Source organism: Chiloscyllium plagiosum, unplaced genomic scaffold (assembly GCF_037043375.1).
Source record: "Chiloscyllium plagiosum isolate Xiang-an unplaced genomic scaffold, Cpla_swu_hap1 HiC_scaffold_3, whole genome shotgun sequence".
Lineage (NCBI taxonomy): Eukaryota > Metazoa > Chordata > Chondrichthyes > Orectolobiformes > Hemiscylliidae > Chiloscyllium > Chiloscyllium plagiosum.
Genome location: NW_028270141.1, coordinates 38045053 through 38066693, shown reverse-complemented (window position 1 = coordinate 38066693; position 21641 = coordinate 38045053). Strand labels below are relative to the sequence as shown.

The window sequence follows — 21641 nt, the reverse complement described above, 5'->3', positions numbered from 1 at the left end:
AATGTGGTGGTGCTGTGAGGGAAGTTTTGCCTTTCTTTCCTCAACATTTGGTGTCATGTTCACCTGGTTTCACAGTGTTTAGCGTGTTTGGCTCCCATTCACCTTAATCATTTCGGTAAATTCTTTGACTGTGCGATGTGTTGTCGTGGCCACTAGAGCTCATGGAGCTCTCCGGGGTCACACACCTGAGAATGAGAGAGATTCAGAGATGGAGAAAAGAAGGAAATCCATCATTTTACTCTTCACTATATCAGGCAGTTTTATATTGTTATGGCTGACAGGAAATGTGACTTTTGTAACGTCAAAACTAACAAACACAGCTTACTATCGAGGAGACCGTACATTTCCTGCATTTATCGCCGCTGAGTGTGGAGCGATGATAAAATATTTGAATTTCTGCACAAACACATATATTTATGCAGCTACTCAGAAGAATTTCAGGGAAGAGTTTAAGAAGGTTCTGAAATTTCCCTGGGCATGGATTGAAAGATTGCTGAAAAATGATCAAAATCAATCTCGATGTTTTTGAGAGACTGAAATTCAGTTCAGGGCTCCAACTTTGCTGACACAGATCTTTCCTCTTTGGACCGTTTTGAATTGGCTTCTGATACAATCCAGAAGTGTGTGATTACATTTGGTCTTTATTTGTGCATTCATAAATGCTAACCTTCTTCGCAATGTCAACAACTCTGCTTGTGATTCAAGAAGATTTCTCAATATGGTTTATGTTTCTTTCAAACATGGTGTTTTCCAAGCTCCATGTTTCTTCCAACAATGCCATCTGGTGTCACAAAATATCTCAAGTACTCAAGTGATCTGCTCCTTAGCAGGAATCATATTGGTAAAAAGAAATGAGAGACAGTTGGGAGTGAATGCATTGTCTGTAAGCGATAACCATTTTGAAATGTACCTGAAGAGTTGGAATAGTAAGCATTATTCATAAGCCTTAATCATTCCCGCACGCCGATAGCTACATACTTTCACTTCCCCATTCCCATTCCCAGACGAGATTGAATGATTTGATTCGATTCCCTTCAGTGTGGAAACAGGCCATTTGGCCCAACTAGTCTACACTTAACCTCTGAAGAATAACCCTCTGACTGATGACCCTAACACTACAGGCAATTTAGCATGGCCAATTCACCTGACCTGCACATCTTTGGATTGTGGGAGAAAACTGGAGCACCGGAGGAAACCCACGCAGACACGGGGAGAATGTGCAAACTCCACACGGACAGTCACCAGAGGTGGGAATTGAACCCGGGTCCCTGGTGCTGTGAGGCAGAAGTGCTAACCACGGAGCCACCATGCCACCCCCATGCCACAACGTTTGAGAGAAACAGAAACCATATTGAGAAATCTTTTTGCATCATAAGGAGAGTTATTGTCATTGAGAAGAAGTCTGTCATTTCTGAATGATCTGAAGTTAAAACAAAACTGATCCTATTTTTACACAACCATGCAAGCTTGCCACCTTCATCATGATTATGAGTTTACACTCTCAGCTAATGTCACTCTTATGTCTTTCAGCATTTGCCTGTATACAAAAACACTCTGGTTATGATGCTGTTATTGCTGAGGCAAACCCTTATCCCATTCACCAGAGCTGGTATTGATATTTCTCTTTGACTTTTGCAATGACTGAAACTATTAAACTGACTGTCAGAAGATTGACTTTCTGTATTGTTCAAGCCATCTAACATAGACCAATCAGATGTCTTTCTAATTATTTTTTCTCTGCTAACTTTACAATATAGTGAATACATTGTTTCGGCTTTTGTTTAGACCGGAGACCAAGTGTCAAGAATTGATTCCTTGCAGAGTCTGTGATTGGTTATTCAAAATGTTTGATTTGGAACCATCGCAGTTAACTTTGAGGGTCTGTAAAAATTTTAATTTTACTGTGTCATGAATGCAGAGCTATAAAGGCTGATTTGGTTAGAATGAGCGTGAGAACATTAACATTTCAGCACACCTGAGAGAGGGGGCATTGAAAAATCCCATAAGCAGTAAATCTTTATACAACTGAGAAGGTTAGAACTGAGGGATAAACTAGGTATTTGCTACAGTGAACTGCAGGTGAAAAGCTGGAGCTGTCCCTGTGAGTAAGGACTGGAGTGTAGATTGAGAGACAAGGGGAATGTGAACCCAGGACAGAAGGATGATCGGTCAATGACAGGAGCAGTCGCTGTGACAGTCCATGACAGAAAGGCTCTTGAGAGCAAGTTTCAAGGCTGGATCAGAAAAAGTAACAATAAACTGTGACTCCTTGTGAAGCGTTACAGTATGTAATGACCCACCGTCTTATTTACATCTGAGTGGAGTTGCTGAGATGTGCGTTGTGGTCTGTTCAAACACAGGATATTACCCAGGTGTACCTGTTTCAATTCTGAATGTTAGAAATGAGTTGTATATGGACTGTAGATTGTAATCATGTTCACCTTCAATAGTAAAGAGTTATGTTTATTCAAAACCATCAAATCTTGTGGCTTTATTCTCTCAGCATGTCCACTGTTTACTTTCCAAATAAAGGTTATTGGTCCCTAAGCTATAATAAAGAGCTGAGGGTGCTGGATATTCACCCTGAGCTCCCAGCTGCCTGCCCCTGTGTTCAATATTTCTAACTTGGGCTTGCTGCAGTATTTCAGTGAAGCTCAGCACAAAATCAAAGAACATCTCTCATTTTGAGATTCTGCAGCCCAATGACTTAATGTCAAGTTCAATATCTTTTGTGTCTGATTCCACCTTCCCTGGATTTTGTACCCACGCTACATTCAGTCTTGTGGTGACATGCCCTACTTTTAGCACAGTGGCCTATCCCCATGTACCCCTAGGCCCATTATCAGATTGCATATATTCAGCACAGCTCACCCATTATGTTCACTCTTTGCCTTATGATCACTTCTTCAGCTTTTCTTCTGAGCTTGCTTGCGAGCCATTATCGCTGTGTTTACCTCCTATGTTTGTATTTCTCCATCTCTGAGCTCTGTCTCCATGTATCTGTTCACATCTCCCCGTCACCTCCTCACGTACTTCAGCTTCACAATAAACACCACTTTCTCCGAACTATAAACAGTTCCAATGAAGTCTCACTGGACTTGAAATGTTAATGTGGCTTTCTTCCTGCACATATTGCCAGATCTGTTCAGTTACTCCAGCAATTCCTGGGTTTTTTTGGTAATTGATCCCCAATCATCTTTCTAATGTAACTTGGTGATCTCTTCCTGGGTAACATAATGATGGTGGGCACCTCTAGCATCATATGAGCATTGCTTCACCCGTAACAAATTACATTGACACACATGAATAAATAAATATTGATTATAAACAAACCTTTCTTTAACAAATTAAAGAATCCTTTCTTCTTAATATAACAACATTGTGGCCGACTCCAAACTTCCAGTTCTCACAAATTACCAGGTTGTAAAACTTATAAATTAATCTTAATTCAGGGAAACACCAATTGACTAGAGAAAACAGAACAGCTTGGATTTTTAAACAGGGGAAAATAAATAATAGATGAATGACATCACATGTTATGTTTGCTGGTCCTTTCTCAAAGTTACTGTGGCCATGAGTTTTTTTAGTGGTGGGTAATTGGCCAGGCTCCAACTAGACTGGGTTAGAATAGATTAATGGGGCACATTTTGCTTGTACCTAACAGATAATGCTTCAGGCAGGAAGCGTTCAAGTTTTTTATAAAAAACTGGTATAATCAAAGGGGGATGGCCAGCTCCCAAGTTGCACAGGTCAGCTCAGTTAGAGGGTTAGGATCACAGTTGAAACTGGACACTCTCCCCCTCCTCCTGCCTTTTTGACTTCATAACCTGTGATCTTTTTGTGTCATTTTCACTCTTTGTGCTAAGGGTTTTTTTTATTGGGACTGTTAGAAGTATTTTGGAAAAGCATCATTAAGTCGGGAGAACCTGTTGGGTTCAAATAGGATACATTCGTGGGTTTTGATATTTGTGTAGCTCTGGTTGAAGTTCTGGATGAACTGGAAGGTTCATTTCCAGAGGTTTCATCACCCCACTAGGTAACACCTTCAGTGGGACTCTGGGCGAAGCACTGCTGATGATTCCTGCCTTGTCTTGATATGTTTGGGTTTCTTTGAGTTGGTGATGTCATTTCCAGTTCTTTTTCTCAGGGGGTGGTAGATGGGGGCTAACTCAATGTGCTTGTTGATAGAGTTCTAATTGGAATGCCATCCTTCTGGGCATTCTCGTGCATGTCTCTGTTTGGCTTGTCCTAGGATGGATGTGTTGTCCCAGTCCAAGTGGTGTCCTTCCTTATCTGCATGTAAGGATGCTAGTGAGAGAGAGTCATATTGTTTTGTGGCTAGTTGATGTTCATGTATCCTGGTGGCTAATTTTCTGCCTGTTTGTCCAATGTAGTGTTTGTTTCAGTTCTTGCACGGTATTTTGAAAATGACATTAGTTTTGTTTGTTGTCTGTATAGGGTCTTTCAAGTTCATTAGCTGCTGTTTTAGTGTGTTTGTGGATTTGTGAGCTACCATGATGCCAAGGAGCCAGAGTAGTCTGGCAGTCATTTCCGAGATGCCTTTGATGGAGTGGAGAACAGCTAAGGATTCTGGACATGTTTTGTCTGCTTGCTTGGGTTTGTTGCTGAGAAATCGGTGGACTGTGTTCATTGGGTATCCATTCTTTTTGAATACACGGTATAGGTGATTTTCCTCTGCTCTGCGTAGTTCCTCTGTGCTGTAGTGTGTGTTGGCTCATTGAAATAATGTTCTGATGCATACTAAAACAGCAGCTAATTAACTTGAAAGACCCCACACAAACAACAAGCAAAAGGATCAAACAAAGTAAGTTTGATAGGTAGATAATGGCATTAAAAATAGAACAAACCTATGATGCTCTTAGAGAGACAATTATTTTGGAGAAATTCAAAAATTCACTGCATGAAGTAGTGCAAACTCATGTGAAAGAGCAGAGAGTTAAACAGCAAGGTTAGCAGCTCAAGTGGCTAATGATTATGAGCTGGTCCATAAAACATGATTTGGCTTCCAGAACCAATTTCAGTCCATGAGGATAGAAATTTGGGGAAAGAGAAATCCTCACGGGAAATGAAAGTGTAGATCGCAGTCAGGTTCATAAGGATAATTTACCACAGAGTAAAAAGGAAACTCTCGAAGGTGGAAACTCCGGTGTTTTCATTGCAATAAAGTAGACCACATGAAATCACAGTGTTGGTGGGCTAGGTAAAGCACTGGAAAGCCATATGTAGGAAAACAGGACAAGCCTTGGAGTTTTGTTGGAATCGTAACAGAAAGCGCAGTGGAAGCCCGAAAGCTGCATCAGAATGTACAAGCAGATCGGAGGTTGGTTAAGGAGGAAGTGCCAGATCTACTTAGAAAATATACCTGCAAAGGTAAAGTTTATTCACATTGGCCAGGAGGAGCAGGTAAAGAGGTTATAATATTAAGGGACACAGCATCCTCTCAGTCCGTGATGCTGACGGTTATGTGTGGACTATTGCGAAGTCAATGCAGTTACAAAGACTGATGCATGCCCAATTCTGTAGTTGGAAGACTGTGTCAAAACGTTAGGGTAAGCAACTGACATTTCTGAGTTGGACTTGCTCAGATGCTACTGGTAGGTAGCTTTGTCAGAAAGAGCAAAGGCAATTTTGACTTTTGTAATGCCAGATGGACTGTATGAGTTTAAAGTCATGCCGTTTGGTATGAAAAGCCTGCCGGCCACATTTCAAAGACTACCCAGTAAGGTCATTGCCGGATTACCCAGTTGTGTGGGGTACTTTGATGACCTGGTGAGTTTTAGTCATTCGTGAAAGGAACATTTGCAACATTTATTGGACTTGTTCCATTGAGTTTGAAAGGCAGATCCTTTGGAGAACCTGCCAATCAAGCTTCCCAAACTAAAATTGTCCCACCTGCTTACAGTTGGCCCGTGTCCCTCCAAATATTTATTTTTCTTCTCAGAATCCTTTAAATGCTCTAACTGTACCCACAACCATCACTGTTTTCCTTGGAGCATTGGAGGCTGATGGCTGATGGCTGACCTTATAGAGGTTTATAAAATCATGGTAAGACTTGGTGATAAACCTTGCTAAAACCTTGCCAAAGCCCAAGTCACCTTTCTGGGCCATGATTTGGAGATGCCGGTGTTGGACTGGGGTGTACAAAGTTAAAAATCACACAACACCAGGTTATAGTCCAACAGGTTTAATTGGAAGCACACGAGCTTTCGGAGCGATGCTCCTTCATCAGGTGATATCACCTGATGAAGGAGCGTCGCTCTGAAAGCTAGTGCTTCCAATTAAACCTGTTGGATCATAACCTGGTGTTGTGTGATTTTTAGCTTTCTGGGCCATGTTATTGGACATGGACAAATGGCCCCACTGGATGCAAAAATGAAGGTCACTGGGGAATTTCCCATACCATCGACAAAAAGAGCAGGACGATGCTTCCTGGGATTGATTAGATTTTATGGAAAGTTTGTGCTGAATTTTCGAAGTGCAGATGTTCCATTCACTGAATTGCTGAAGGAAGGTAAGAAGTTTCAGTGGACAGCAGATTGTCAGAAGGCATTTGATAGGCTGAAAGCTGTGTTAGACATTGCCCCTGTATTAGCCACACTGGATTACTCAAAGCCTTTCAAGGTGGCTAACTATGCGAATGATGTGGGTGTCGTTGCTGAGCTCCTGCAGGAAGTTGATGAGAAGTTAAAAAGAACTATCAGGTATTTCTCCAGGAAGTTGAGCATTCAGCAGCAGAAAATTTGACAGTTGAGATGGAGACTTTGAGCTTGGTGTTGGCTGTTCAACATTTCCGTGTTCATGTTACTAATAACACAACTGAGACAATTGTGTTCACTGATCATAACCCATTGAGGTGTGTGGAGAAATTTAAGGACAACAATTGCAGACTGTTTATATGGAGCTTGTTGTTACAGCCAATCAATTTGAAAATTGTGCCTGTGGCAGGATGAGAAAGTGTGATTGCAAATGCGTTGTGGAGACTCGAATGAGAAACAGAGGCATTTGGTGGTGGAAAAACCACAGACTGAATCCGAATGTAGTTGCGCATATTTATAGTCAGTGAATTTGTATGTTGTAGAGTACTAACCAATGCTTTTCTTGGGGTCTTGAAAAATAAAGCTATTTTTGGATATTGATAGCTCTTTTTTTTAAAGAGGAAGCTGTCATAAAGCTGGTCCTTTCTCAAAGTTACTCTGTCTATGAGTTTTTTTCAATGAGGGGCGAATTGGCTAGGCTCCTACTAGACTGGGCTTTGTAGATTATTGGGGCCCTTTTTGTTTATACCTAAGAGATAATGCTTGAGGCAGAAAGCTTTCAAGTCTTTTTAAGAAAATGGTGTAATCAAGTGTGTGTGGACACTTCTCTCGCTGTGCAGGTCAGTTCAGTTCGGGGGTTAGTTGAGTCAGGGTGACAATTGAAACTGGATGCTCTCATCCTCCTTCTGCCCTTCTGACTTTGTAACCTGTCAGCTTTTGTGTCATTTTTACTCATTGTGCTAAGGGGTTTGTTTATGGGGACTGTTGGAAGTATTTTGGAACAACATCATTAAGTCGAGATAACCTGTTGGATTTGGATAGGAGAAGTTATTTGAAAGTTAGGAGAGAGCCAACTGTCATGTGAACAGACAGTCTTCTGAAGACTAAATATCAGCCTCTCACAGACATCTTTAAGCTCTCTAAAAAGACCCCAAGTTGCCACAGTATTTCCAGATCAAAATCCTCACAGAACAATCGGAAGAAAGGTGTTTGTGATGTGACATCAGCAAAAGGAAGATTGGAGATAAAGTGGAGAAGCCATAGACTGGATTAGTTGGATCATTAGTTGGATTTGTACAAGTGGGATCTTTATTATTGAAACAACATACCTATTAATCCACAAAGAAATACATCGAAATTAGAAGAGATTTATTCTGTTTGTTAGTAATTCTATTAATTTGTTCACTGTTGGAGTTAGATACATAAACTGTTACTTGTTAATTTAAGAGTGAGTGAAAGGATTTCATTTCATTTTGCAACTCCTTTATAATAGATGGGGGTTGAGAGGCAGGTTATACCCCCTGTTACACTTCCTTTCAGATTATGAGGCAAAGCAATCTTCTCTTGGTGTTTTGGTCAGAATTATCAGAGGAATGTCCACCTCTGCGTTGTAACAGATTGTGTGTTCAGGTTCGGGATCTGGATAGATTTGGAAGGATTTAGGCGGAACTGGACAAAAGTTTACTTGCTATTGCCCCTCAGAGTGAGGAATCAAATCCAGATGATTCAAAGTTTGATGTGCCTCAGAGTCAATTGTCTAATGAGGACGTCCTGAAAGAATGGGATTAGATAGTAAACTATCTGTCTCCTGAACAGAAAACTAAGTTGAAAGGTTTGTTGCAGCAGTATGAGGACATATGTAGGAGTAGAGTGGGGACGACTAATACTATGAAATTGATGCAGGGAATGCTGTTCTGATTAAACAATACCCCTACAGTTAATCCTCTCAAAGCAGCACAGATAGAGAAGGATTTGGAAACGCAGTTCCAAGAAGACATCATCAAGTTGAGTAAGAGCAGGTGGAGTTCACCAATCGTGTTGGTTCTGGAGCCTGATGGTTCTCAATGGTTCTGCATGAATTATCGGAAAGTCAACACTGTAACTAAATCAGACTCATGCCCGATTCCATAGTTGGAGGACTGAGTCGAAAATGTTGGACAAGTCAGTTACATCAGAAGGTTGGATTTATTCTGTGCTTACTTGCAACTACCTTTGTTGGAGGGAGCGAAAGGAATTTCTGCATTTGGAACCCTAAATGGGATATATCAATTCAAAGTAATGCCCATTGGAATGAAGAACACACTCACTATGTTTCAAAAACGCACGAGCAGAATTGTGGCAGGATTAACTAATTGTGCTGTTTATCTCAATGATTTAGTAATCTTTAACCATTCATGGAAAGACCACATGGTGCATTTGGCAGAATTCTTTGAAAGACTACAGAAAAAAAAACTGGCCTTAAATATAGAAATATCTGAATATTCGAAGGCAGACGTGGCGTTCTTGGGATATAACATTGGACATGGAAAGATGACCCTGAAGAATGTGAAGATGAAGGCCATCGAGGAATTTCTAAGACCATCCTCGAAGAAAGCGGTGCTTCAATTCTTGTGACTGAGTGCATTCTACTGGATATTTCTCCCAAACTTCACCAGCATGGTGGCATCACTGATGGATTTGCTAAAGGAGAACATGAAATTTCAATGGTTAGAACACTGCCAGGAGGCATTTGAGAACTTCAAGCTGTGTTAACCACTGCACCAGTTTTAGCTACATCAAATTTCTTTTAAACCTTTAAAGTCATGACCGATGCCGGCCATAAAGGGGTTGGAGCTGTGCTGATGCAGGAAGATCGTGGCAGAATTGAAAGGCCAACTGATTATTTTTCAAAGAAAGTCATTGTCCACCTGAGAAAATTCTCCACTGTGGAGAAAGAGGTATTGCATTTGATACTGATCTTACAACATTTTAATGTTTATGTTAATGTTTCAGAGACAGTTTTGGGTACACAGACAACTCACATTGTTTGCAAAGATTGAAGGGCAAAAATATGAGACTATTTCATTGGGGTCTTCTGTTACAGACTTTTAATTTACAAATTGTGCATGTTGCGAGTTATAAAAATATTATGGCAAATGTATTATCGCGAGCTTAAAAGAAAATGTATAGATAAGATAAAATCGATATTGTCCAATGTTAGATATGTATGCAGAATCAGTATGAAAAGTATAACTTTAGATTAATGACTTAGAAAAGCAAAGACTGTTTGGGAATAGTCAACTTGGCTTTGTGTGAGGGAAATCATGTCTAAAATTTGATTGAGTTTTTTGAAGAAGTAACAAAGAGGATTGATGAGGGCAGAGCGGTAGACGTGATCTATATTGACTTCAGTAAGGCGTTTGACAAGGTTCCTCATGGGAGACTGGTTAGTTACGTTAGATCTCATGGAATATAGCGAGAACTCGCCATTTGGATAAAGAACTGGTTCAAAGGTAGAAGACAGGAGGTGGTGGTGGAGGGGTGTTTTTCAGATTGGGGGCCTGTGACCAGTGGAATGCCACGAGGATCAGGGCTGGGTCCACTACTTTTCATCATTTATATAAATGATTTGGATGCGAGCTTAAGAGGTATAGTTAGTAAGTTTGCAGATGACACCAAAATTGGAGGTGTAGTTCACAGTGAAGAAGGTTACCTCGGATTACAATGGGACCTTGATCAGATGAGCCAATGGGATGAGGAGTAGCAGATGGAGGTTAATTTAGATAAATACGAGGTGGTGCATTTTGGGAAAGCAAATCTGAGCAGGAATTGTATACTTATTGGTAAGGTCCTAGGGAGTGTTGCTGAACAAAGAGACCTTGGAGTAAAGATTCATAGGTCCTTTAAAGTAGAGTCACAGGTAGATAGGATTGTGAAGAAGGCATTTGATGTGCTTTCCTTTTTTGGTCAGAATATTGAGTACAGGAGTTGGGAGGTCATGTTACAGCTGCACAGGACATTGATTAGGCCACTGTTGGAATATTACGTGCAATTCTGGTCTCCTACCTATCGGAAGGGTGTTGTGAAACTTTAAAGGGTTCAGAAAAGATTTACAAGGATGTTGCCAGGGTTGGAGGATTTGAGCTATAGGGAGAGGTTGAATAGGCTGGGGCTGTTTTCCCTGGAGTGTCGTAGGCTAAGGGGTGACCTTATAGCATTTTATAAAATCATGAGGGGCATGGATAGGGTAAATAGACAAAGTATTTTCTGTGGGTGAGGAAGTCCAGAACTAGAGGGTATAGGTTTAGGGTGAGAGGGGAAAGATATAAAAGAGACCTAAGGGGCAACTTTTTCACACAGAGGGTGGTGCATTTGTGGAAAGGGCTGCCAGAGGAAGTGATGGAGGTAAGGACAATGGCAATATTTAACAGGCATCTGGAGGGATATATGAATAGGAGGGGTTTGGAGTGATGTGGGCTGCATGCTGGCAGGTAGAACTACATTGGGTTGGGATATCTGGTTGGCATGGATGACGTGGACCAAAGGATCCGTTTCTGTGCTGTACATCTCTATGACTCTATGACTGATGTATCTCGCAATAATGGCAGGATTTCCAGCTCAAAATCCTCTCAGAAGAATGATCGGAAGAACTCTCGGGGTACTGTTCTGGGGTTATGGGTCTTGATCACACCATAGCAGGGAGATTTCAATTCAATAGTTACCTGGCATTTAAAAAAAGCTCACCTAATAGTGACCATGTAATCAATGTTGTTCTTTATAAAACCCCATCTACCTCTCGTTTTAAGGGAAATCTTACATCATTATCGGATCTGGCCTACATTGGCCCACACCCTCAGCAAAATAGTGAACTCTGAAATGTTCTCTGGTCAACTTGAAATGGGTCAACTTGAAATACTTGCTGGCTGAGCTAGAAATACCCACATCTGATAAATGGTTACTATCACTGTCCTGAACTTCATGCGTAGGCTGTAGATCTTCGTTACTGATTTTCAATGGAACGTATTCTTGTTGAACACATTCAACTGATTATTTAAATGTTATTTGAAGAGTAAATATTATTTATTTACAACAATATGTTTTAAGGAGTGGTAATTATAAGTTCTCCTTTCTTTTTCTTACAGCAAATCTAATAACAATTGTAATTCTCTCCCAAGTAACGTATGATCTTTCCAAGTGTATCTCTCTCTACATGGTGGCCATGGCAGCAACAAATGTACAGGTTTTATTTATCATCATTATAATTGTGCATTATATTTTGAGTTATTATTTTCCACATTCATTCCTGTCTCACATCCCTGTGTGTACTTTTATTTTGTACATGGACGTTGTCAGCCTTGATGTGACTGTTTGGTTCACTGTCTCTTTTACTTTTGATCATTTTGTAGCGATCTGCCACCTGAGGTTGGAAACAAAATAATGCACCAAGCAAACAGCATCCATGGTGATAACAATGTTCTCTGCCCTGATCTTTATCAAGGATATTCCTATTTGGTTTGCATATGAACATGAACAAGGAGTTAACAAAATGAGTTGGGGCTGTCAGGGAAATTTGGTGTTTTTCTCCTCGAGTGTCGGAATAGTGTCTGCCTGGTTTCACGGCATCTGGAGTGTTTGGCTCCCATTCACCTTAATCATTTTGTTAAAATCTTTGACATTGAGATGTGTTTTGGAGGCCACAAGAGCCCGTAGAGCTCTCCGGGGTCACACACATGAGAACGAGAGAGATTCAGAGATGGAGAGCCAAAGGAAATCCACCATTTCACTTTTGACAATATCAGGCAGTTTTCTATGTTGCAGCTGACAGGAAATGTGAGCTTTGTAATGACAAAACTAACCAACACAACTTACTATCAAGGGGATCGTTCATCCCCTGTATACATACCACTGAGTCTGGAGTATTGATAAAACACTTGACTTCATGCTCAGAGACATGTATTTATGCAGCTAATGAAAGGAAATACAAGCATGAGTTTAAGAAGGTTCTGAAACTTCCTTGGGCACTGACAGAAAGATAGAAAAATAAACAAAATTAATCTTGACCTTGTTAGAGAGACGAGATTTCCACTTCAATGCCGACTTTGCTGAGGCTAAACGTCCCTCCTTTGGCCATTTTAAGTTGGCTTCTGAAACAATCCAGAGGTGTGTGGTTATATCTAGTCTTTATTTGTAGAATTCCACAGTGACTGTTTATTCGGACATTACATTTGTTTTGTTTTATGGAGTGGAGATTATGTTTTGGATTATGTTTTCTGTAAAAGAAGGAATCTGGCTGTTGATGCGACAGCATGAAGATTTGAAAGCTCCCTGTCTAAGCCCCCAGGAGCATTTCTTGGAAGTTCAGAGAAAGAAAACTAACTTATAAGTAATACTGCCTCTAACTGAGTAAACTGTAAATGTGACTCTGACCAACAATGCATTGTGAAAACCACTTCAGTAATCTGGCCAGGTTTATTCTTTCCTTTTATTTATCCCTTAACTGTGTGTATTTGTGTGCCTGCCTTCTGTGTGACTGGGGCTGAAAACAAAGGCTGTATTATTTAAATGTTTATCCTGTTCCCTTGACCTGTTTTTGATATTTCCAAAACTAATTTGCTATTCTCTTTGACTTCCTTAAGTATTGAAACTGCTAAGGACCTGAATGCCTGAAGGTTGATCTTTTGTATCATCCTAAAAATGTTAGAGCCCTCTAATATGGACCAATTAAATGATTTTTTCTTTTTAACTTTGCACTACTACTGTTAGGGTATTGGAAATAAATTGTTAAGACATTGTTTAAAGTACCAGAGCAGGTGTCAAGAATTAATTATTGACAGAGACTAGGATTTGTTATTCAAAGGTCTGGTTAGGTACCATAGCAGTCAATTTTGAGGGAATATAGAAGTAGAAAGTCTGGTCTAGTTGGGCTCTGTGTCCCCATGTCATGCAATAGTGGAGGGGCTTATTGCAAGGTTTCAAAGGGTCACAAAGGATAGTCCAGGGGTCACAGTTTAGTTGTACAGAAAGAGGGGCAGAATCCATCTTTGGAGCATGGAATTTTAGCTGTCCTGCAGGGAAGTAGTCAAGAGCATTTGGCCAACCCTGTGAAGTCAGGCCTCAGGAGGAATTGAGAGGAGCTGACAAAGTGGGAGGGGATTCCTGGATTGTGTTGATGGGAAGCTGTGTGGGGGAGGTGGCATTGCTCAGAAGAAACCTGAGACCAGAGGTGGCATGGTGGCTCAGTGGTTAACACTGCTGCCTCACAGTGGCAGGGACCCAGATTTGATTCCAGCCTCAGGCAACTGTCCATGTGGAGTTTGCACATTCTACCCTTGTCTGTGTGGATTTCCTCTGGGTGCCCCATTTCCTCCCATAGTCCAGAGATGTGCACGTCAGTTGAATTGGCCATGTTAAGTTGCCCATAGTGTTAGGCGTATTAGTCAGAGGGAAATATGTCTTGGTGGGTTACTCTTCGGAGGGTTGGTATGGACTTGTTGGGCCAAACGGCCTGTTTCCACACTGTAGGGAATTTAATCTAATCTAAACATGAACATTTCAACACACTGAGAGAAGGAGCATTGAAAAATTCCGTAAGCAGTAATTGCTTCATACAATGGAGAAAGTTGGAACTCCATGAGAAACCAAGTATTTAATACAGCGAGCTGCAGATGAATAACTGGAGTTATCCCTGTAAGGACTGGAGTGTAGATTCAGAGACAAGGGGAACATGAACCCAGGACAGAAGAACAGTCCATTAATATGAGGAGCAATCTTTGTGACAATCAATGAGAGAGCAGCTCTTGAGAGCATGTTTCAAGGCTGGATTGGCAAAAGATTAAAAGAAAACACTGTGATTCTTTGTGAAGTTTAATGATATTCGATGACCCACCATGTCATTCACATATGAGTGGAGAGGCTGAGATATCTGTCGGATTTACCCTGTTACAGTTTCTGTGTGATGTGCAGTGTGGTGTGTTCAATTACAATACATTACCCATGTGTACCACATGCTAAGTCTAGCTGTTGGAAATGAGTTGTGCATGAAGTCTGGATTGCATTAGTGTTCACTTTATAAACTTACGTGTTATATTTGTTCAAAACCATTGACTCTTATAGCTTTATTCTCTAATCAAGTCTACTGTTTACTTTTGAAATAAAGGTGACTGGTCTATAACATGCAACAAGGATTGGAGGATGCTGGGTATTGACACTGAGCCTCTAGTTGCCTGCCAATTCAACACAACCCCCCGGTGTTCCCTGGCCAGGCTTGCTGTAGGATTCCAGTGAAGCTCAGCACTGTCTTTCATGTTTCTGTTCCCACTCCACATCCAGTCCCGTTATGACATGGGCCTGCTTTCAACACTGTCACCCATTCTCTAGTACTATTGATCCTTTTACCACATTGTATGCATTTCGCAAAGCTCGCCCATTTTCTTATTCTTATAATCAATTAGTTTGCTTTTCTTCTGCTCTGGTCTGCTATTCATTATCTCCTTGATAACCTGCCCTGTTCATATTTCTTTCTCTCTCAGCTCTGTCTCCACATATCCGCTCACCTCTCCCCTTCAGCTCATCCTCCACTTCAGCTTCAGCACAAATGCCACTTTTTCCTTGTTACTAAACAGTGATTCTGATGAAGTGTCACTGGACTCAAAACACTAGCTCAGCTTTCATCCGACACATGATGCTAGATCTGCTGAATCTTTCCAGCAATTTCTGTTTTTGTTACTGATCTCTAATCAGATTGTGATATAACTTGGTGATCTCTTCCTGGTACCATCATGTTGGTGGGCAGCTCAGGCATAACATGCCAATTGCTTCACATGTAACAAATTACATTTCGCAGGAATATTGATTATAGACAAACCTTACTTTCTAAAATTAAAGAATCCTTCTCCTTCACAGAACAACATTGTCACCAGCAATGACATTCCAGTTCTCATGACTTAACATGTTGTTAAACTGAAAAGTTAATCTTAATTCAGTGACATACCAATTAACTTGAGATATTCGATCAGTTTATAATTTATAATATTATAATGAAAGAATAGATGAATTATGTCACTTATTGTGTTTGCTTTCACAGTTCATACACCTATAAATTCCATTGCATCCACAGCCAGGACGATAGGAGCTGGGACTTGTGGGGCATGGATTGAAATGAAAGCTTAGACACCAGCCGCGATTGAATACCCAACTGTACTGAGCTGGCCGTAGCTTCCAATCTAACAAGAATCATAGAGTGAGAGAATCATAGAGGCATCCAGCAGGGAAACACTCCGTTTAGTCCAACTAATCCATGCTGACCAAGTTTCTCAAATTAAACTACTCTCTCCTGCCTGCATTTGGCCCATATCCCTTCAAACATTTCTTATTCATATGCTTACTTAAATATCTTTAAACCTTTTAACTGGACCACATCCACCACTTACTCTGAAAGTTCACTCCACATTCGAATCATGCTCTGTGTAAAAAAATTGCCCCTCATGTCTTATTAAGTCTTTCTCCTCTCCCCTAAAATCTATGCCCCCTTGTCGTGAAATCATCCAGCCTAGTGAAAAGATATCTGTCTTCACCTTATCTATACCCCTCATGATATTATTAACCTCTATAAAGTCAACTCACAAAATACTACACTGCATCATAAAACAATCCCAACCAATTCAGCCTCCCCAGCTCTCCTTATGACTCAAACCTTCCATTCCGGGTAACATCCTAAACATCTCTTCTGAACCCCCTCAGTAATAGCCTTCTGACAGTTTGACCAGAACTGTACACAACCCTCCAAAAGTGCCCTCACCAATGTCCTTTACAACCTCAACTAAGTGTCTCAACTCTGATTCTCAAAGATCTGAGTCGGATCTCTAGTTATCCTTATTTAAATTTTTTATGCAAGTCTTGGACCAAACATTCTCTCCCTCAAACTAATGTAAAATTCAAAAATATATGGTCACTGCTGCTTCATGTTATCCCTCCTATGAAGTCATTACTTAATGCTAATTTGTAATACAGTACCATGTTGGTTTCACCTGTTCTTTGGTTGAATCCAGAATGTGTAAGTAAAATTAGTCCCATAATAACACAAGTAATTCTAGTGTAAACGCAAGCTACCTTTAGTACTGGAGAAACATAGAAACATGGTTAATTCTCAAGTTACTGTAGGGTATCATTAGTACTTGAAGTAACATGTTCAGCACCAGCATCAATGTCAGATGTCATGAGAGTAACACAGTTAGCACATGTATCAAGGGAGGTTGCCACAAGTCCCAGAATAGTACAGTCTTGCCAAAGTGAGATACAACTTGCAATGAACTGACACGCTTAATGTTACTGTCAAAATAAGTTAGAACGTGTATTACTGTAACATATTGAACTCTAGTGTAAATGTATGATGCCACTAATCCTGGTAGAATATGCTCACTTTTGGTAGTGGAGGAATGGGACATTACAGATGAATCAAGAGCAGAGTCAGGGTGAAAGCTGTTGGGGATCAGTCTCCAGCAATCCTGTATGGATAGAGACAGTACCACCACAGAACTGACAGATTCCAATCTGTGCTTGTGAAAAGTTGGTTCATTGTAGGAGTTTGGTAGTATTACTAAATAGCATTTTCCAACATTTTTTTCTTTTAAAATGTTAGACAAAGAGAGAAAAGATTTGAGTTTATTTGTTAAATGGCTGTAGCTAATGTCACTAATCCGTCTGACTCACTGGAGGATTGATGTGTGAATAAATAGAGAATTCCCTGCCCATGTATCAGCCATGCACTAGTCACACACTTGCAGCTTGGACACAATTCAGAATGGAACAAATTATTCTACTTGTAAAAGAGAGTTTTTACCCAATTCTCTCTGCTCTTGGTATTCCTGGTGAGTTGCTGTAATCGGCTGGTTATGAATCAGTATAAATATAGTCCCTGTTGTACCGGCTTGTTCAATAATGTGATACATTTTGTGTGGGACTGTGTCACAAAATTGGAACCAACTCATGAACTGCTTGCTCTTGTTTTTAACATTTCTTTAATTTGATAATATTATGGATGTTGCATTTTGCATGTTTGTGTGAAAGGATTTTAGTGTAGTTCAGTTCATGCAAGGATTTTTGGACCATTTGGTCATTTGGTCCGAACACAGCACGACAATATAAATGTACAAGTAGATTTTCTATCTGATGCGTTCAAGAGTAAATTTGTCTCAGATTACAATGTTGATATTTGTTTGGAATTGAGTAAAAGAAGCTCTCAGCCTGTTTCGCTGTTTATGTTTAAATTAGTATTTATCAGTTAAGCCTGTGGTCGACACAGTGACTCAGTGGTTTGCACTGCTACCGCACAGCACCAAGGACCCTGTTTCACCTCCTGCCTCAGGTGACTGTCTGTGTGGAGTTTGCACATTTTCCCTGTGTTTGCGTCAGCCCCCTCCAGATACTCTGGTTTCCTCACACAATCCAAAGGCATGCAGATCTGGTGAATTGGCCATGCCACATTGCCTGTAGTGTTAGGTGCATTAGTCAGGGCTAAGTATAGTTGGGGGGATGGGTCTGGCTGGGTTACTCTTTGGAGGGTTGGTTTGGCCAAATGGCCTGTTTCCAAACTGTAGAGAATCAAATCTAACCTCAAATTTTTTGAGAGATAGCCTCTTATTTTTCTAACCTTGTGGGGATGGAGACTAAATTTAGTTTGTCTTTCCAGTATCCACAGTACTTCACTTTTCCAACTCTCTGTGTTTCTTATATAAGTGCATACAGGTCTCTCTAAACATTACAGGTTTCATGCCTTTTAAACAAATACTCAGAATTTCCATTGTTATGACTTAGGTCAATAACCTCAAACTTTCACGCTTAATACTCCACCTGCTTATCGTTATCTCCTCAATTAATTTGTCTTGGTCTCTGTGCAGCTTTTCTGACTTCTCCTTGGAACTTACCTTCTCACACAGGCTTGTACTGTCAACAGATGTAGATACATTATTCTCTGACTCTTTTTACTGCAGTCTGTACATCACTGAGGATAAGGCACAGATTTTTGTACAGCTCAACTTGTCATGATCTGTCCAAGTAAAAATGCTCTTCTGGGGCCTTGTATCCCATCTTGTTCATACCTATTCATCTCTTCATGTTAAAGTGTTACCCTTGACTTAATGAGCTGAATTTTACTTCCTCTCAGTTTTCCACCTGGTATTATTTTGTGCAATTGCCATACTGTTAAAAAGCCTGAGGTGACTTATTATTTTGGGAAGAAAAGATTTTCTGTATAAACTGACAAAAAATATTTGTTCAATATCTCTGCTATTTGCTCGTGTCCATAATAGTTTGCCCTCTGACTTTCACTAAGTGACTGGCATATAGTTTAGCTACTGTCTTTTTTATATCCATTTGAAAGTTATGACCATTTGTTATTCCTTCAAGGCCAGTATACTCAAGTATTTAGTTTTTTTTTTCCATTTTTATCAACTTGGGTGGCTTCTGTCACCTAATCTAAAAGATTTCCAATCCTCCATTGTGCTTTAAATAATTGTAATATTAGCATTACCTCATGCTATGCTTCATGGAGGTGATGGGATAATGGCAATATTATTAGACTATATATCCAAAACCTCAGGCTTCTTTGAGGGGAAATTGGAATGCAATACATATCTGAATTTTTTTAAAAAAAAGCTAACCTAATATTAACCATACAAGCAATGTTGTCTTTTTGAAATAATAACTCAAGGTATTTCACTAATCTTCCTGAGAAAAGGAATGCTTCAGCATTTTTGCATCTGGCCGAGATTAATCCACACCCACAGCAAGATAGTCAATTTTGAAATGTTCTCTTGCCAATTTGAAATGGGGGATACTTGCTGGCTTCATTAGGGATCACCGTATCTAATGAATGATTAAAATGACTGCCCTTAATGTCCTCGGTAATTCATGAATGAAGCTTACTTGTTGAGCTTCGCTTTTCAGTGGAATATATTCTTGTTGAACATTGTTAATTGATTCTTCAAGTATTTCTTATTGTCTATTTCCAACAATATCTTGGAGCAAGTGATACTTATAATATCTCCTTTTTCTTTCTTACAGTGAACCTAATAACAATCATTATTCTATACCAAGGAAAGTGTGGTCTTTCCCCATGTATCTCTCTCTACATGGTGGCCATGGCAACAGCAAATCTAGTGGTCTTGACCAACAACACAATGGTATATTATATTTTGAGTTATCATTTTCCACATTCATTCCTGTCTCACACTCCTGTGTGCACTTTCATTTTGTACATGGCCATTGTCAGCCTTGATTTGACGGTTTGGTTCACTGTCTCTTTCACATTTGACCGTTTTATAATTATCTGCCACCAGCGGTTGAAAGCAAAATACTGCACCAAGAGAACGGCATCTATGGTATTAACAACATTCTCTATCTTGATCTTTATAAAGAACATTACTGTTTGGTTTGCATATGAACATGAACACGTAATTAACAAAATGCTGTGGGGCTGTCGGGAACGTTTGACGCTTTTCTCCTCAACCTTTGGTGTCGTGTTCATCTGGTTTCACAGCATTTGGCGTGTTTGGCTCCCATTCACCTTAATCATTTTGTTAAATTCTTTGACAGTGAGATATGTTCTAGTGGCCACTAGAGCCCGTAGAGCTCTCCGGGGTCACACACCTGAGAATGAGAGAGATTCGGAGATGGAGAACCGAAGGAAATCCATCATTTTACTCTTCATGATATCAAGCAGTTTTATATTGTTTTGGCTGACAGGAAATGTGACCTTTATAACAACAAAATTAACAAACACAACTTACTATCGAGGAGACCGTACATCACCTGCATATATTGCCACTGAGTCCGGAGCAATGCTGAGACATTTGAATTCCTGCACAAACACATGTATTTATGCAGCTACCCAGAGGAATTTCAGGCAAGAGTTTAAGAAGGTGCTGAAACTTCCCTGGGCACTGATTGAAAGAATGTTGAAAAATGAGCAAAATAAATCTAAACCTTGTTTGAGAGACTAGAATTCCAATTCTGCTCCTATCTTGCTCTGAATGAAATTTCTTCCTTCGGCCATTTTAAGTTGGCTTCTGAAACAGTCCAGAGGTGTGTAATTATATTTGGTCTATATTTGTAGATTTCCAATGATAACCTTCTTTGCAGTGACAATAACCCAGCTTGTAATTCATGGAATTTTAATGAGACCCCTCAATGTGTTTCTTTCATTTCACTTCAACTTTGTGGCTCCAAGCTCTACATTCCTTTGTGAATGTTCTCTGGCATCATAAAACATCCAAGTCTTCGCGTGACCTACTTCCCAGGTGGAAAAAGCAGTTAAAAAATGCACTGGACATAGTTGGGAATGAATGTACTGGGTTTACTTCAGCACCATTTTGAGTTATACCCGATGAATTGGAACGGTTTGTATTATTTGTAAGCCTTACAGCTCCCACCCTCTGAGACCTCTATATTTTCACTTGCAATTCTCCAGACCAGAGAGAATGATCTGACGTTAAAGGAAAATTGATCCTATTTGGACACAACCAGAAAACATTGGACCCTTCTTCATAAAATTATAGTTTGCATGTCTCACTGCTGTCACACTTGTACTTTTTGGCATTTGCCTCTGATCAAGAAACTCTGCTTAGGATGCAGTTATTGCTTATGCAAATACTACGGCATTCCCGAGAATATTTATGTCTATTTCCCAAAGAAGACTATGTTGCCATTCTCTTTGACTTTCCCAAGTAACAAAATGCCAGAAGAATGACATTCTCTATCATCTTGATAATACTACAGCCCTTCAGCTTTGTCATTATTTTTATTCCTTCATCAATTTTGGTTTGGAGCAGTGAACTGCAAACTGTGAACTAAAGTTGACTTTTGGATTTTGAGCTACAGTTTGCATTAAAAGGAAGACTGATCAAACAATTAGTTTATTTGTGAGGCTAGACCTGGAAGTTAATTGCATTTTATTTTGCTCCTGATCAAAAGTTTCTGCAGATGCTTCCTTACTGGGGAAGAGCATTACACTTAAAATTTAGCAGGCATTGGTTATTCATGAGGTCAGTTCATTGGTTTCAGCAAGTCTGGTAAATATGTTATCCTCAGCAGATGGCAGATGTTCAATGG

The 21641-nt window shown here is 40.0% G+C and overlaps 1 protein-coding gene across 1 annotated transcript; it reads left to right on the top strand.

Moving 5' to 3' along the window:
- The first annotated feature begins 17334 nt into the window (after positions 1–17334).
- Positions 17335–20533, top strand: LOC148150553 (putative G protein-coupled receptor 139). The gene is made up of 2 exons (XM_087975821.1): positions 17335–17401; positions 19596–20533. Exons 1-2 carry the CDS (start codon positions 17335–17337, stop codon positions 20531–20533), a joined length of 1005 nt encoding a protein of 334 aa, XP_087831947.1.
- The last annotated feature ends 1108 nt before the right edge of the window (positions 20534–21641 follow it).

Bases quoted from the DNA above. Each gene is read 5' to 3' on its own strand.
- LOC148150553 (XM_087975821.1), top strand. From the start codon at position 17,335: ATGGAACAAATTATTCTACTTGTAAAAGAGAGTTTTTACCCAATTCTC. The intron at 17,402-19,595 runs GTGAGTTGCTGT...TCTTTCTTACAG, and splicing joins CTCTGCTCTTGGTATTCCTG to TGAACCTAATAACAATCATT.